The following is a 13,869-nucleotide window of genomic DNA, read 5'->3' as shown; positions in this document are numbered from 1 at the left end:
AAAAGAAAGATGTGTGCCTACACATGTGAAAAGATAGATGCGGTTAACATTGAATTCTAGGAAATTCTTTATCAATCATGCGTTGTTGCAAAAAAGAGGAGCATATACAAAATCGTTTGGGTGTTTACACCTGCGTCATACTTCATCTAGTTTTAAATATACGAGAATGCGATGTTTATGGGCTCATCTTTTGCATGTAATAACTATATAGTTTTAATTAGCAAAGATCTTTATACAAGAGCCACGTAATTTTGGTACTTTTTCCTGAATAAATATTTGGTACTTGGAAAAAAACCAAGCCTAAAACTCTCGCCTAATCATTCGCCATCTTCTTGCCTGGGCGAAAGTAACATCCCCAGACGCAGACCAATCCAACCCAAATCAAACTTTACCCAAACGGAGGACGGAAAACGGAAGCCCAAATAGAAAAGCGCTCTTTTTTCATCCTCTCGTGTGTGTGCGTGCGTGCGTGCGCCCCCGCCCCACACCCCCCCCCCCGCTCCTGCCTCCCCCACCTCGCGATCCCAATTCGATCCGCTCGCCTGCCCTCCCGATCCACCCCGCCCTCCCCGGCCGCCCAATTCGGCCGCCGCCGCTCGGATTCGCGCGGGCCCGCCCGCGGATTCGCGCTCCCCGGCGCCCCAAACCCTAGATCCGCCGCTGCTCATCCCGCCGCCGCGGCCGCCGCCATGTTCTGGCGCATGACCGGCCTGTCCGCGGCCTCGCCCGTGAGTTCCTCATCCTCATCACTCCCTGCTGCTTCTCTCAGGTTGGTCGCGTGGGTGCGTGGCGCTGTGACTGTGAGCTGCGGGTGTGGTCGTTCTGGCTGGTTGTTTTGTTCGTTTCGGATTGGGTCGGTGGATTGGATTTGGATTCGGCTGTTGGGTTGTAATGCTCGCTCGCTTTGAATGATTTTCCCGGGAAGTTCGTGGGTGGGTTATCAGTGTACGTGCGCGCTGCGGCTGCGAGGTGTGTGATTTTTGCGTTGGTGAGTACATTCTAATGCTGTTCCCGTGGATTCTATGGTGCTCGTGGAATCGGGTGTCGCAGAAAGAAGCTATATGCCTTGGTTCCCATTTGGTTAGGTTTCGTCACAGCTTCGGAATGACCGGAGCATCTCTGCGACAGGAGATTCATTTCATGGCAGTTGCGTTGTTTACACTGGACCTGGTGTATCGCTTGGGACTCTATTTTATGAGCATTTACTTTAGTCAAATGTTTGTTAGCATCGTCAAGTGTGACATGAAGAGTCCGCCACACAGGGCGCTGCTGCAGTCGCAGACAGGATTTGTATGGTGTGTTGGAATAGTGTATTAATCGCAATATGCTCTTCCCTGTATTTTTTCCCTTTTAGTTCTATAGTTGGGAATGCTCTGGTTGGAGCTTTTGTTCATTTTATTTTATATATATGGAGGAGAAATTGTTGAATGGTCTCATAATATAGGGTTTGGTATTCAACAAATTAATCATCTGAAACTTGTAATTTTGTTTCAATGCTCATTTTATGTATAAGCCTGCAACTTATTATATTGCCAAATTCCATGTGTGAAATGATCAGGAAACTTAATCTCATGGTCAACATGAATTACTTTTATTCTAAATTGTCATTGCAAATAGCTCATACCATGGAGATCTTGCATCTTTTTTCCCCATTTGTTATCATAGGGAAGTTTTTCACATAGCTAACTTAATGTTTTACTGTTTCAGGTGGATACAATTCTGGACAAAGAAAATTTTACATTGGAAGAACTTCTTGATGAGGATGAAATTATTCAGGAGTGCAAAGCACTGAATTCACGACTCATAAACTTGTAATTTTCTTATTAATTTTGGTTATTAGTGACATTAGTGGCATGTTTAATTTACCGTTGCAACTTAGCATTCTTTCTTTTATTTTGTTATACACTATTAATTGTTGCAGAAATAAATAAGGCTCCTGTTAGACAATAACAAAGAGTGCTTATGGGAAAATTGTGTTTGTTTCTGCACTTAAATTGTTGCATCTGCACAGTTAAATATGGAAGACAAAGCTGCTCACTTGTATGCTCATAAAATTGTATTTGAGTTAGCTTTTTTTGGAATTAGCACTGTTCTGTATAATTTTTTGTGTGTTTTGTTTGTCATCTGCAAAGAGGTGGGCTTTGTGTCTGGATGCCTTATTTGGGCTTCCTTTCTTGAGTATTACAATATGATGGTGTTTATTATATACCCAAATAGGGCTGCTTTCCCCATATGTAATGCTTGAATTGTTATTTGTAGCTTACGTGACAAGGCCCAGGTGGAACAGTTGCTTCGCTACGTTGTGGAAGAAGTTCCAGAGGACAGTGAAAAAAAGCGCTCGTTCAAGTATGACATTAATTTTTAATGTTACTGTCATTTTGTTTAAAACCTGAGCTTTTCACTTAAAACTTCTCTCAACTCCTTGTAGGTTCCCTTTTATTGCTTGTGAAATATTTACTTGTGAAATTGATGTCATTTTGAGGACCCTAGTCGAGGATGAAGAGGTTCACATTCTTGTCATATATTTGCTCTTTATAATTTTCCCTTGGACTATTTTTAGCTGTAGATTGTTAACGTTGTAGCTTATATTGTTTCCCCTTTCCTACTTTTTGTGTTGCAGCTAATGGACTTGCTTTTCTCATTTGTGAAACCTGATCATCCACATAGCACATTATTATCTGGTTATTTCAGTAAGGTAATTTAGTTTGTTGCCCATTGTTTATGTCTGAACCATCAGATAAAGCCGTGTTTAGGTCTCTTGCAGAAGTTTGCTATTTGGTGGTTAGACTTCATTCTGTAGTTTTTTACTGAGCTTGAACTCAGTTCAATCAATCATTCTGTTATAGGTGGTAATATGTTTGATGCTGCGGAAGACTGCCCAACTTATGAATTATGTTCAGGTATTCCTCACGTTCCTTTTTAAACAGTGGATGATTTATTAATTGCACTCAGCATACAAAGCCTAACTTCATATCTTCTATCCTCTTCATTTTTTTTCATAGTTTGGTTTAAAAAAGAATTATAGTATTTTACACTCTGTTTAGCTTGTGTCTATTATTGCCTATCTGAAATCTGCTTAAGCAAAATGGTTAACTCTTTCACCATGTTTCTTCTACAATACAAACTTGTAGTTTCTGTGAAGCTAAGCATCTCAATGGAAGATAACCTTATTCTTTTTATTTTTATAGGGGCATCCAGAGATAGTTGTCCAGCTTGTTGACCTAATTGGCATCACATCGATAATGGAGGTATATATGAAGAATTATTCTCTGATTAATGTACTATTGGGTGCACTTGGTTGATGCTGCCCCTGGAATTTGTCAGGTGCTGATACGACTGATTGGTGCTGATGAGAACATATATTCAAACTATGGTGATACAATGCAGTGGTTAGAAAATACAGATGTCCTTGAAATGATTGCTGATAAGTTTAGCTCATCAGTAAGTTACAAAAGCTCTATTGCCCATGAACTTGTATACATAAGCAATATATACATGCAGTATTTATTAGTTTGGCATTGTTGGTCACAGCATATTTATTCATGTGATTTCTTTAGAGGAAATAGCAAGCATAAATTCCTGTTCAGTGTTCCTGTTTGAGGTATTTATTGATATGCTCAGGAACACAGAAACTTATTATGTATTTGAGATGTTGATACCTCTATGGCATAAATAACAGAGATTATCTCAGTCTTGAAACAAAAATAACAGAGGAACTATCTGCATAACACTGCAAATATTGTAACATGGAAATAGATAAACAGTGTGAGGAGCGTTGCTTGTCATCAAATACAACCTCTAAAAGTTTCATGCCCTCAACAATGAAACAATGTATTCACCCCCGCTAAACTTCTAAAACTTTTTTTTTCAAGGAGTAAACTTCTATAACTTGTGCAACCTTCATTCCTGATCTAGTTTTATAGGCAGTGTTTTAAAAAGTGCTAGGCGCTAGCTGGGTTAGGCCTAATCACTGGTAGGAAGGTTAGGCTACTATCATACAGGATGGTGCCCAGGTGACTGATTTTTGAAAAGTTCATGGAGGTTATTTTTTCATGTGGCAATACACTAAGTGTTGGTTTAATATTTCTTATAAAGATAAAAATATTTTAAAAACATTCTATGAACAGTCATCTTTGTTACTATCATCCCCTCACACATCTTGCAGCTTATCAACCATAAACCACTGCCATCATCAATAAACTGTTGGCATTTATTCTCAAATCGATGATCTCTCCTCCCACTTTACTCTCCCTATCAAATTGCACACATCCTTTGGTGAGTTGAACTTGACTACCTTGCTGCTAAAATTATTCAGTTCAACTCACCATTCTTCTTGGTTGTCACATCCCGTGCAACTTGACTGGTTGCTGATGCTGGCTCAGATGAGCTCTGGGCCGTATAGAGGAGAGAAGTGCCTAGCTTATTCAGCATGTCCGTTAATTTGGATGGCACATCAGCAGTAAGACCGATGATTGTGTTAGGGGGGTTATTTATACTGGAAGTTTATTTGGGAGATTAAATGCTGTTTGAGTCGAGGGTGAAACTTATTCTTCCATGATATTTGAGGGGTTTATAGAGAATTTTGCCTCTGTCCAATTGCGTTCCCTTTGTTGTATAAGTATTTCCTAGCAGAAAAGTTTATGTTGCAAGTTCTTGCCAAGCAGGATTCTCCTGAAGTGCATGCCAACGCTGCGGAAATTCTATGTGCAGTGACGCGATGTGCACCGCCATCTCTTGCTACAAAGATATGCAGTCCAAGGTATTCCAACTTTATTTTTTGGCAACATGATGAGTCCCTATTCAGTTTTTTCCCTATTCAGTTTTTTTGGGAACTTTTTTGCCAAGGAGCAAAGTACGTATCTTGGGTAGTTTACTGAAAAAGAGTCTAATCCTTGTTTTGGGAATCTTTTGCCTAGGAGCAAAGTACATGTTAATCCTTATGCAGTCTATCTAAGAAGTGCTACCCCATACAAGTGGGCATTTTATTGTTTATAATCCCTCTTTCTCATCACTTAAATTTTTCTTTGTCATGTTCTATGAAATTTCAGTTTTGTTGGAAGGTTGTTCCATCATGCTCTTGAAGAATCAAGGCCCAAGTCTGTTCTGGTTCATTCATTGTCTGTGTGCATATCTTTGCTGGATCCAAAAAGACTAGCATCAGCTTCCTATCAAGCATTCAGAAGCAACTTAAGTCATGGGGCATTGGTCACTGCCAGTCCAGAGACAGTTGATGGTATGCTTGAGAGTCTAGGTGAGTGTTGGATATTTCATCCATATTTATTTGGTTTGGATAATCTTGCTTCATCATTTCTAGGCCTTTGAAAATCACATGCTAGGATTCTTTTCATGTCTATGCTTTCAATGATTTTATTGGTATGGCTGACATAATTTTTTAGGCAACTTGCTGAAGTTATTGGACACTTCTTCTGCTGAAAACGAATTGCAAACAACATATGGATATTTACGCCCACCTCTTGGAAAACATCGTCTGAAGGTACAGGATGATGACCCTTTTACAATTAACCATGAACTTCAATGACTATTTTTTGTTGCTTGAGCTCTTCATTTCTCATATGGATGGATTTATGTATTACATGTTTTTAGTTGTCAGAGAGTTATCTAGGCTTAATCACCATTAGCCCTGTTCATGAGTCCAAACCAGCTCAACCCTTGTTTTGAATGGGTTTGCTGGTTCCAGGGTTAAACTGCATCCTTGGAAGCAGGTTGGGTTTCAAATGGTTTAGAACCAATCAAACCGGCAAACCTATATTTGACCTTTCAGATGCCCACACAAACAAAAAAGAGAACGCTTCCTATGGTGGAGAGTAAAAATGGTTCAAGTAAGAGTGAATCTTCTTGAAGAAAAACAGCACCGCAAATATTTTTATCCAAACTAAGCCATTCACCCTATCCACACTGCCATATGATCCATCCCTTTTCCCTCCACATATTGCCTCTTTCATAAGTCTTGAAAGTTGAACACTAAAAGAAAGAAAGAGATCCTTTGATCTCTAGAAACTAGAAAGCATCAAGCGAGGAACACAGCTTCATGCTTCAACAGGTGGTATCAAGAGCGGCATGTGGAGTACCTTTATGGAGGCGAAAAACAAGCTTTGTGCGACAGCATATCTTTGTACAACAAAGGCTGTTGCTGGCATGGCTTGCCATAGCAGCAAGAAACCCTGGACTGCTTATTGCGAGGCAGCCAATATATTAATGTTGTGAGAAAGGTTATGGAAGTGCCATTGGTGCTGCCATCTAGCTCTGATGAGGAATTTTTGGTCCCCTGGCTCAGACTAATGATGCTTCCAGGAAGATCCAGGCTGGACTAGCATTTGCGTCTCAAGATCACTAAGCAAACATACCTCCAGCACAATCTTGGCAGTGTCCTTAGGCCTGACCAGATATATGGGTGACAAGGCACAGACCAAAAAGGCCCATAAAGAACCTAGACATGCATGCATTTTCGAGTCCTGAACTGATGGCATCGAGTACAGTTCAGTCTTAACCTTCATGATATTTATTGGTTTTTATTTTATCAATTTTAATGTGTATTGTTCGTTTTCATCATTGTGGTTCTAAGCTGGATTTATTTTGTATCTTTCAGATTGTAGAGTTCATCTCTGTGCTGCTTACAATTGGTAGTGAAACTGCTGAAAAGGAGTTAATAAGGCAATCAGCAATAAAGCGTTCAATTGATTTGTTCTTTGAGTAAGTGTGGATATCATTTTTTTTGTAAAGCTGTTTTTTTCTCTGGTAAAATTCCCTTATTTATAATTGTTGGGAACAGGTACCCTTATAATAACTTTTTGCACCATCATGTTGAAAATATAATTGTTTCTTGCCTGGAGGGTAAAAGAACTGAACTTGTTGAGCATGTTCTTAATGAGTGTGACATTGTTGGTAAAATTCTTGTTGCGGAAAGACTTTCTTCTTTGTCGACTGAGTCTAACGGGGTAAGTTACTAATAGGGTGTAAATTCTTTTATTTCATTGTAGCGGTAGAATTCCTTTTTCATCTTTTTTGTGACTTCCTCTGCTCAGCCTACCGTACCCTCAGAAGAGAAAGCCCCTCCAAGAATTGGGAATGTTGGTCACATGACAAGAATAGCCAATAAGCTTATTCAGTTGGGAAATAGTAACAGCACAATACAGGCACACTTGCAGGTTATTTTTTCCTTCATCTAGCAATCTTTGGTTTAAAGGCATTAGTGGTTTTCTGCTGACCCTTGTGTTTTGAACATTTCTATCCTTTTAATAGGAAAATACCGAGTGGGTTGAATGGCAAACAAATGTGCTGGTCAAACGCAATGAAGTGGAGAATGTTTATCATTGGGCTTGTGGGTATGTTCCCTTTTCTTATCTTTCCTTACATATATATATATTATTTATTGCTTTCATTTTATCTAAACATTGCTGCCATGCTTTGTTGAGGCAGGCGCCCAACATCATTACATGATCGTGGTAGGGATAGTGATGATGATGACTTCCGAGACAGGGATTATGATGTGGCTGCTCTTGCTAATAACTTGAGTCAGGCATTTCGTTATGGAATATACAGCAACGATGACATTGAAGAGGTGTGTGGATGTGCATCTTTTAGATTGGAGTGTTTCACTGCCAACATATGAAAGATCAGTTCCTTTGCATCTCATAGTTCTCTTCTCCATTAGCATGACCAGTTGGCTGTATGAGATACTAATAATTTCATGCTTGTTTTGTAATTTCTTATACACCTGTACATTATAGGGTACTGCTACATATTGATGATACATGTTGGTTTTGTGAATGCAGGCACAAGGATCACTTGAACGAGATGATGAGGTAATACTTAAGTGTGAATTATATCTCAATATTGCTTTCCTGCTCATTTTAGTTGGTTGTAACATGCAATGTGATAGATGTTCACTGCAGTTTCCGGAACATAAAAAACACAATCAACTTTAAGTAGAAAGGAGAAATAATACATTGGTATTTTGTTTTGTGGAAATTGGACATTCTGGGTAGTTAGTCAGTAGAGTGCAATAGTTTTTTGATTATGTTATTTTTCTTCAAGTAGATTAAGGTTGAGATTCTGGCATCTTAGTGAGTTTGTGGACTCCTCTTTTCAATGTTCTGTCAGGATGTGTATTTTGATGACGAATCAGCTGAGGTGGTAATATCTTCTCTGCGTCTGGGAGATGACCAGGAAGGGTAATTTGCTGTCTTGAAATGTTGTCACCCTTTGTCTTTACGTAGTGGCTGATAGATTATGTGTCCATGTCTTTATAAAGCAGCTCCCTCTTTACAAATTCAAACTGGTTCACATTTGATGGAGAGAGAGGCATCAATGACCGTTTATCCGGTTCTGTTCCTTCATCATCACCCAATTCTGAGGAGACTTCCCTAAAGACCGAGGAAGCTGATGATGGTAAAGTCATTGGCACTGAGGATGAAATGGAAACCGTGTGCCTTGGAAATGGCAGTACAGAGGAGGCAAAGGATGTAGCAGAATGTACTGAACAGCCAAATTGTAGTACGGCAGATGAGCCATTGCAAAATACAGAAGGTATTGAACGGCATTCAGATGTTTTGAATGGCGATACTGAAGTAGGTACAGATGAGGTTGCCTCTGCAGTGGCGGAATCTTCAGCCACATCAATTGATATAGTGGCAGAGACAACGGTAGATGAACCATTAGTGGCAGAGAGAACAGTAGGTGAACCAGCAGGCTCGTCTGATGCAGACAATTCTGTCTATGAAACTTCACCTGGTGTTAATGGAAATGAGCCAGCTGACTCTGAAGTATCTTCTGAACAAGTCAGCCATGACACTGATGTACAGCAACCAGTAAAGGAAGTTGCCGGCGAAGATGTTGATGAAACAAAAACTGATGCAGTCAAAGCAAGCGACTGAAATAGCAATATGTTGGATTGAGCTGATCAGAGCAATTACTTGTGAACTGAGCCTCTGTTGACTCGGCAGTCTGCATTGATGTTGCTTCATGTGTGCTCAGCTGCCATGGAGTAGTCTGAAGCAAACTGCTGTACAATAAGCAAGTGTATTGTTCTGCCATCCATCGTGGCATATCACTGTACAAATGAAACCATTGACTAACGCACGCATCGCGTTGTCTGAAACTGGTCATTTTCTTTGAGTTTTACCTCCAGTTCATGTGCTCTGTCTGGTGGCAGTCTTCGTGAAATGGTATATGATACCTGAAAGAACATTCTTTGGGTGGCAACTGGTTTTGGCTACGTAGTCTTGTTTCTTTAGGTTAACTTTGGAACTGTAATATGATATGTGATATTATTTCTAGTCTAGCTATTGTTGTAAGTTTATTCAGACTCCACGTGTCAGTTCACCTTGAACATGCTATTTTTTTATAAAGATTCCCGGCTCCTTGTATTCTATTATAAATGATTCCATCTTGATCAACACAATCGCTGCGATTTCAACATAGCAAGATTCGTGCTCCGTTGAAATTTGACCCTTTGTTTCTAAACGTGAGATGTTTAAGTTTGTTCTAAGTTACTCCCTCTGTTAAAAAAAAGTTATTCTAAAATTTAAAATTTATCCAAAAAAGTCATGAAAGTGCTATTTAGAAAGTGCATGTGTACGTAATAATTAATTAGTACTAAATATAGGTAATAAATAGGAGCAAACATGGTCATTTTATCTTCTTGTTAATCTATCCTAGAATTCTTAGAATGTCTTGTTTTTTTGACAGAGGGAGTAAACTAATTTTAATAAAGTTCATAAAAAATGCACCACGTCCACACCAGATCATTAATAGTGATTTTAACTGGTATTGTGGATTTTATATTTTTTGAAAAGTTTGATTTAGAATAAATTAAAAATACCTTATATTTTGATGAAACGGATAATACGAAGGTCATACTGGAGACGGTAGCACGATTGTTTGGCTAAATTTGCTGGAAATTTTAATTTGAAACCATTTCTGCTCGGTTGCTGACCATTTAGAGAAACGGTTACCTTAACACGTATTTGTACTCATATTCTACCTCGATTCTTAAATTTATCACATATTTGAGATCGGAGGGAGTATATGTCACTGAGACACAACTGTGGTTGATTCGCAAGTTCACCGAATGTCCAGAATATTAAGAGTTGACCTTCAGCCCCATTGTTTACACTTTTGTTGGACTTCATAGAATGCCAGCTCATTTACACAAACGGAAAACGAATGACACCCTGTTTACATGAAAGGGATGTCAGAACATGAACTTTTTCTTCACAGCTCATACAGTTGCTCCACCCCCTTCCATTTTACTTCAGGTTTGGTGATTATTAACACGGCTCCTATAATACCCTAATTTGACGTTCCTCTCCTAAATATAGCGAAAGTTATTGAAAATGTAATGATTCTGATTTTAAGAGCATCTATTATCTTAACGTAAATATCATGTGACAAACTCTAAATATGTATAATAGTTGTAAAATTTTAAAGCTTGATATCCTTAAATGACACCCCGCCCCTTATAAATTTTGGCTGATAATTAGATAAACTGCAAGTATGTTTGAGCTTCTTTTTTACAGTTTAAGAAGTCCTATGTACAATCTTGTAGGTAGCCGTGATTCACGGAGCAAATAGTATTTTCACACGGACATGTCAGCATTTTGTAATATTTCTTACAGATGATTTAAGCAGAGATTATTAGAATTCATGGTCATGCGCATGGTATTCCATGTGAAGCTTTCCGGACCGGTGCTTCTTCACCGGCTCCGGCCGATGCGCATGGTGGTGGCCGCCACTTTCTCTGTCGTCCTTGGCCAGGTCGAGCTGCCGCTTCCCCAGCTCCATGAGGAAGCCGCGCTCCTCCATCTCGCCGCACCGCCGGTGCAGCCTCTCCATGGGGTCATCGTCCTCCCGCGGGGCCGGCCTGTAGAAGAGCGCCTCGGCGTCGATGCTCCCGCCGGCCGGCTCCTTGAACTCGACGCTCGGCGCGGCCTCGAGCTCGCTGAGGTTCCGCAGGACCGCGCACTTCGTGCGCGTCACGTAGGTGTCCGTGTTGTCGTTCTTGAGATTCTTATCGACTGGGTAACGGAGCTTGTAGCCCTGGCTCCGGTAGTAGCCGTCGTAGCAGTGCGCCGGCATGTCGTTGGCGATCTCCTTGCCGATGGCGACCGCCGTCTGCGTGCGTCGAACAAGTTAAATTCAGAACAGGTGAGCACGAACTGATGATGATCAATGGCATAAATGAGGGTGACTCAAAGTATAAGAGACTTGAATTTCACTTTAATTTGGTTTCTGAAATTTTTTTATTTGGTAGCGGATCGGAGCATATATGTACCTCGTAGCACCAGCAGGCGGCGACGTGGTTGATGGTGTACCCGCCGCCGCCGAGGAGGAGCAGCGGCGTGTTGAAGCTCCGCATGAAGCTGACGCACCGGGCGTGGCCATCGATGGACAGGTTCAGGTGGCCGAGCCTGTCGCCGGAGAGCGAGTCGCCGCCGCACTGCATCACGATGGCCTCCGGCTGGAACACCTCCATGACCTTGCTCATGATGGGCTCGAACAGCCGGCGGTACCCGTCGTCGTCCATGCCCTTCTTCATCGGCACGTTCACGGCGCGGTGCCGGCCGTCCCCTTCGCCGACGTGCTCGAGGAGCCCCCTCCGCTCCGGGAAGAAGCCCTCGGTGCGCTGGTGGAACGACACGGTCATCACCCGGTTGGACCCGACGAAGGCGGTCTCGACGCCGTCGCCGTGGTGCACGTCGATGTCCACGTACAGCACGCGCCGGAAGTGGCCGAGGAGCTCGTCGATGGCGAGCACGATGTCGTTGACGTAGCAGAAGCCGCTGGCCCTGTCCCGGCACGCGTGGTGCATGCCGCCGGACCAGTTGACGGCGACGTCGGCCTCCCCGCTGGCGAGCGCGCGCGCCGCGGCCAGCGACCCGCCGGCGTAGCGCTGGCAGTAGTCCCAGAGGCCGGCGACGGGGGGGTTGTCGACGGAGCGGCCGTCCGTGGAGACCACGCCGACGTTGAAGCACCTGGCCCTGCTCGCGACCTCGCCGCCGGCGCCGAAGCCCTCCGGGGTGAGGTCCCGCAGGAGCCCGACGTAGCGGCCGTCGTGGAAGCCGGAGATCTCGGCGTCGGTGGCGGGGCTGGAGCGGAGGCGGGCCATGTCGCCGAGCAGGCCGTAGGAGCGGATGAGCGCGTGCGCCATGTCGACGCGGCGGGGCACCATGACGTGGTCCTCGCCGTAGTCGACGCCGGCGATGTGGCGGTCGTAGTAGTAGCACACGCGCCGCTTCGCGCCGTCGGGGCACGACTGCGACGGCAGCGAGTTGCCGCCGGTGTCCATAGTCGTCGTGGGAAGCGACCGATTCGAGCGTGAGGGATGCAGAGTCGAGTACCAGGTAGAACACATATATGTAGACGCGCGGACGTGGTGTTGGTGTCGGATTGCAACAACCAAAATAGCATCGGAATCGGCGACCCGAGTTCTCAATCCGGATCGCAATACCAATGCACCATTTTATTCTTTTGATAGGTGTTCCATTTGGCACTCAATAATTATTCCATTACTGAATTATATATATCATCGCCCACGTTCTTGAAACAAAAAAGAAACAGAATACCTACATAAAAAATTTACAAATTCCAGGCCTGGAGTGTGTGTGAGTTGGGAGTTGGGAGTTAGTCGTTTTCTTCTTTTCTGTTGACAGTCAACTATAATCATTAGAGTTTTCATGATCTTTCTATCCTGGTTAAATTAACTGCTATAGTGCTATTCATGGCCATTACTTTCATCTCAAAAGGCTCGAGCAATTTGTCTAAAAAAAGGGAAGAAAAAGGGAAAATCTTCGTACTGACTAGTTTTGTTGAAAGTCAACAATAATATTGGGCTTGTTTGGGTACTCATCTTGAAATGTTGACATGTATGAGCTCAGCTCCATATTGATCTTGCCCGGGTGACCATTATCGTTGTTGATCATGCTCCCTGATTTGAAATTGAGGTCAGAGGTTCACACCTGGTGAGGTTCAGAATTAATAAACGTAAAGATAAATAATATCATGTCTAACACAACAGATTTGCATAGAAAATTATAGAAAAATCATTATGGCTTGCGTAGCTAGTTGGTGAATCACTGACATAGTATCCCTTTCAGAATCATATACAAAGTATCAGCAGTTATATTTTAAGCTTGCAATTATAGTTGCAAATGATTCTAACATCATTTTGTACCTGTTGAGATAGCATACTGACATTCATTATAATTTAAAATCACAGAAAACTAAAACATGTGCTTTCAGTTTTTCGACAGGCATACCTTAAAGATTCTGAGAACTTCAAGCCATTTCATGAAACAACTAGATGGCAATTAACGAAATTTATCCAGGGCTGGTCTGATTCATGCCATAACCTTGTCCTTTTCCTCATTATGCCACTGCAAATGCACCAACATTCAGAAGCAGGAAGATCAAAACCGAAGCCCACATGAGAGGACTGTGCATAGAGAAGACACGAAGATTTTAAGCCATAAGGACAATATGTGGAACAGAGTTAGTTGCTCAAAGGGAACTATTCCAACAGAATTAAGATACTATTTGATATAATCAAATGTGTTTCCAGGGTTTAAATGAATCTGTGTATTATAAGTGCTAAATTATCGAAGAAGTGCTTACCAACTGCTTCTAGCTAAGTTGAAGACATGAACTGTGTACTCAGTTATTCAAACTACAGTGCAGAACGAAATAGTGAACACTTCTGATTCCTGACTGATCTCAATTCATCATCAGAGGCAATTGCATCACTGATCACACCATCTCTTTGCACAGGAGGGGGGAAAATGATTCAAATTTCACCTAATTAGGATGTTTAGTGTTTGAAACTCGACCACATATTTCCATGATTCCTGGGCA

The 13,869-nt window shown here is 42.1% G+C and overlaps 2 protein-coding genes across 3 annotated transcripts; one reads left to right on the top strand and one right to left on the bottom strand.

The window, feature by feature from the left end:
* Nucleotides 1-479: 479 nt before the first annotated feature.
* LOC112892249 (serine/threonine-protein phosphatase 6 regulatory subunit 3-like) lies at nucleotides 480-9,398 on the top strand. Of its 2 annotated transcripts, none has more exons than XM_025959388.1 (19): nucleotides 480-728; nucleotides 1,708-1,811; nucleotides 2,260-2,346; nucleotides 2,429-2,504; nucleotides 2,621-2,695; nucleotides 2,847-2,900; nucleotides 3,189-3,248; nucleotides 3,325-3,441; nucleotides 4,665-4,759; nucleotides 5,049-5,251; nucleotides 5,397-5,494; nucleotides 6,608-6,711; nucleotides 6,791-6,956; nucleotides 7,044-7,166; nucleotides 7,261-7,343; nucleotides 7,438-7,579; nucleotides 7,794-7,823; nucleotides 8,122-8,192; nucleotides 8,276-9,398. In XM_025959388.1, the coding sequence occupies exons 1-19, from the start codon at nucleotides 690-692 to the stop codon at nucleotides 8,892-8,894; spliced, it is 2,346 nt and encodes a 781-aa protein (XP_025815173.1). In that variant the 5' UTR covers nucleotides 480-689; the 3' UTR covers nucleotides 8,895-9,398. The 2 variants fall into 2 exon arrangements, with proteins under 2 accessions (XP_025815173.1, XP_025815171.1); XM_025959386.1 differs by having other exon boundaries at nucleotides 8,273-9,398.
* Nucleotides 9,399-10,656: 1,258 nt separating this feature from the next.
* On the bottom strand, nucleotides 10,657-12,307 carry LOC112892516 (histone deacetylase 2-like). The gene is made up of 2 exons (XM_025959658.1): nucleotides 11,294-12,307; nucleotides 10,657-11,133 (listed from the first exon to the last, which is right to left on the bottom strand). The coding sequence occupies exons 1-2, from the start codon at nucleotides 12,305-12,307 to the stop codon at nucleotides 10,657-10,659; spliced, it is 1,491 nt and encodes a 496-aa protein (XP_025815443.1).
* Between the last annotated feature and the right edge of the window lie 1,562 nt (nucleotides 12,308-13,869).

The sequence above is a fragment of the Panicum hallii genome, chromosome 5 (genome assembly GCF_002211085.1).
Source record: "Panicum hallii strain FIL2 chromosome 5, PHallii_v3.1, whole genome shotgun sequence".
Lineage (NCBI taxonomy): Eukaryota > Viridiplantae > Streptophyta > Magnoliopsida > Poales > Poaceae > Panicum > Panicum hallii.
The sequence above is the reverse complement of the archived record's forward strand: the minus strand, read 5'-3'. Positions and strand labels throughout refer to the sequence as shown.

Bases quoted from the DNA above. Each gene is read 5' to 3' on its own strand.
- LOC112892249 (XM_025959386.1), top strand. From the start codon at position 690: ATGTTCTGGCGCATGACCGGCCTGTCCGCGGCCTCGCCC. The intron at 5,495-6,607 runs GTACAGGATGAT...TGTATCTTTCAG, and splicing joins TTGGAAAACATCGTCTGAAG to ATTGTAGAGTTCATCTCTGT. The intron at 7,580-7,793 runs GTGTGTGGATGT...TTGTGAATGCAG, and splicing joins GCAACGATGACATTGAAGAG to GCACAAGGATCACTTGAACG.
- LOC112892516 (XM_025959658.1), bottom strand. From the start codon at position 12,307: ATGGACACCGGCGGCAACTCGCTGCCGTCGCAGTCGTGCCCCGACGGC. The intron at 11,134-11,293 runs GTACATATATGC...CGACGCACGCAG, and splicing joins CCGCCTGCTGGTGCTACGAG to ACGGCGGTCGCCATCGGCAA.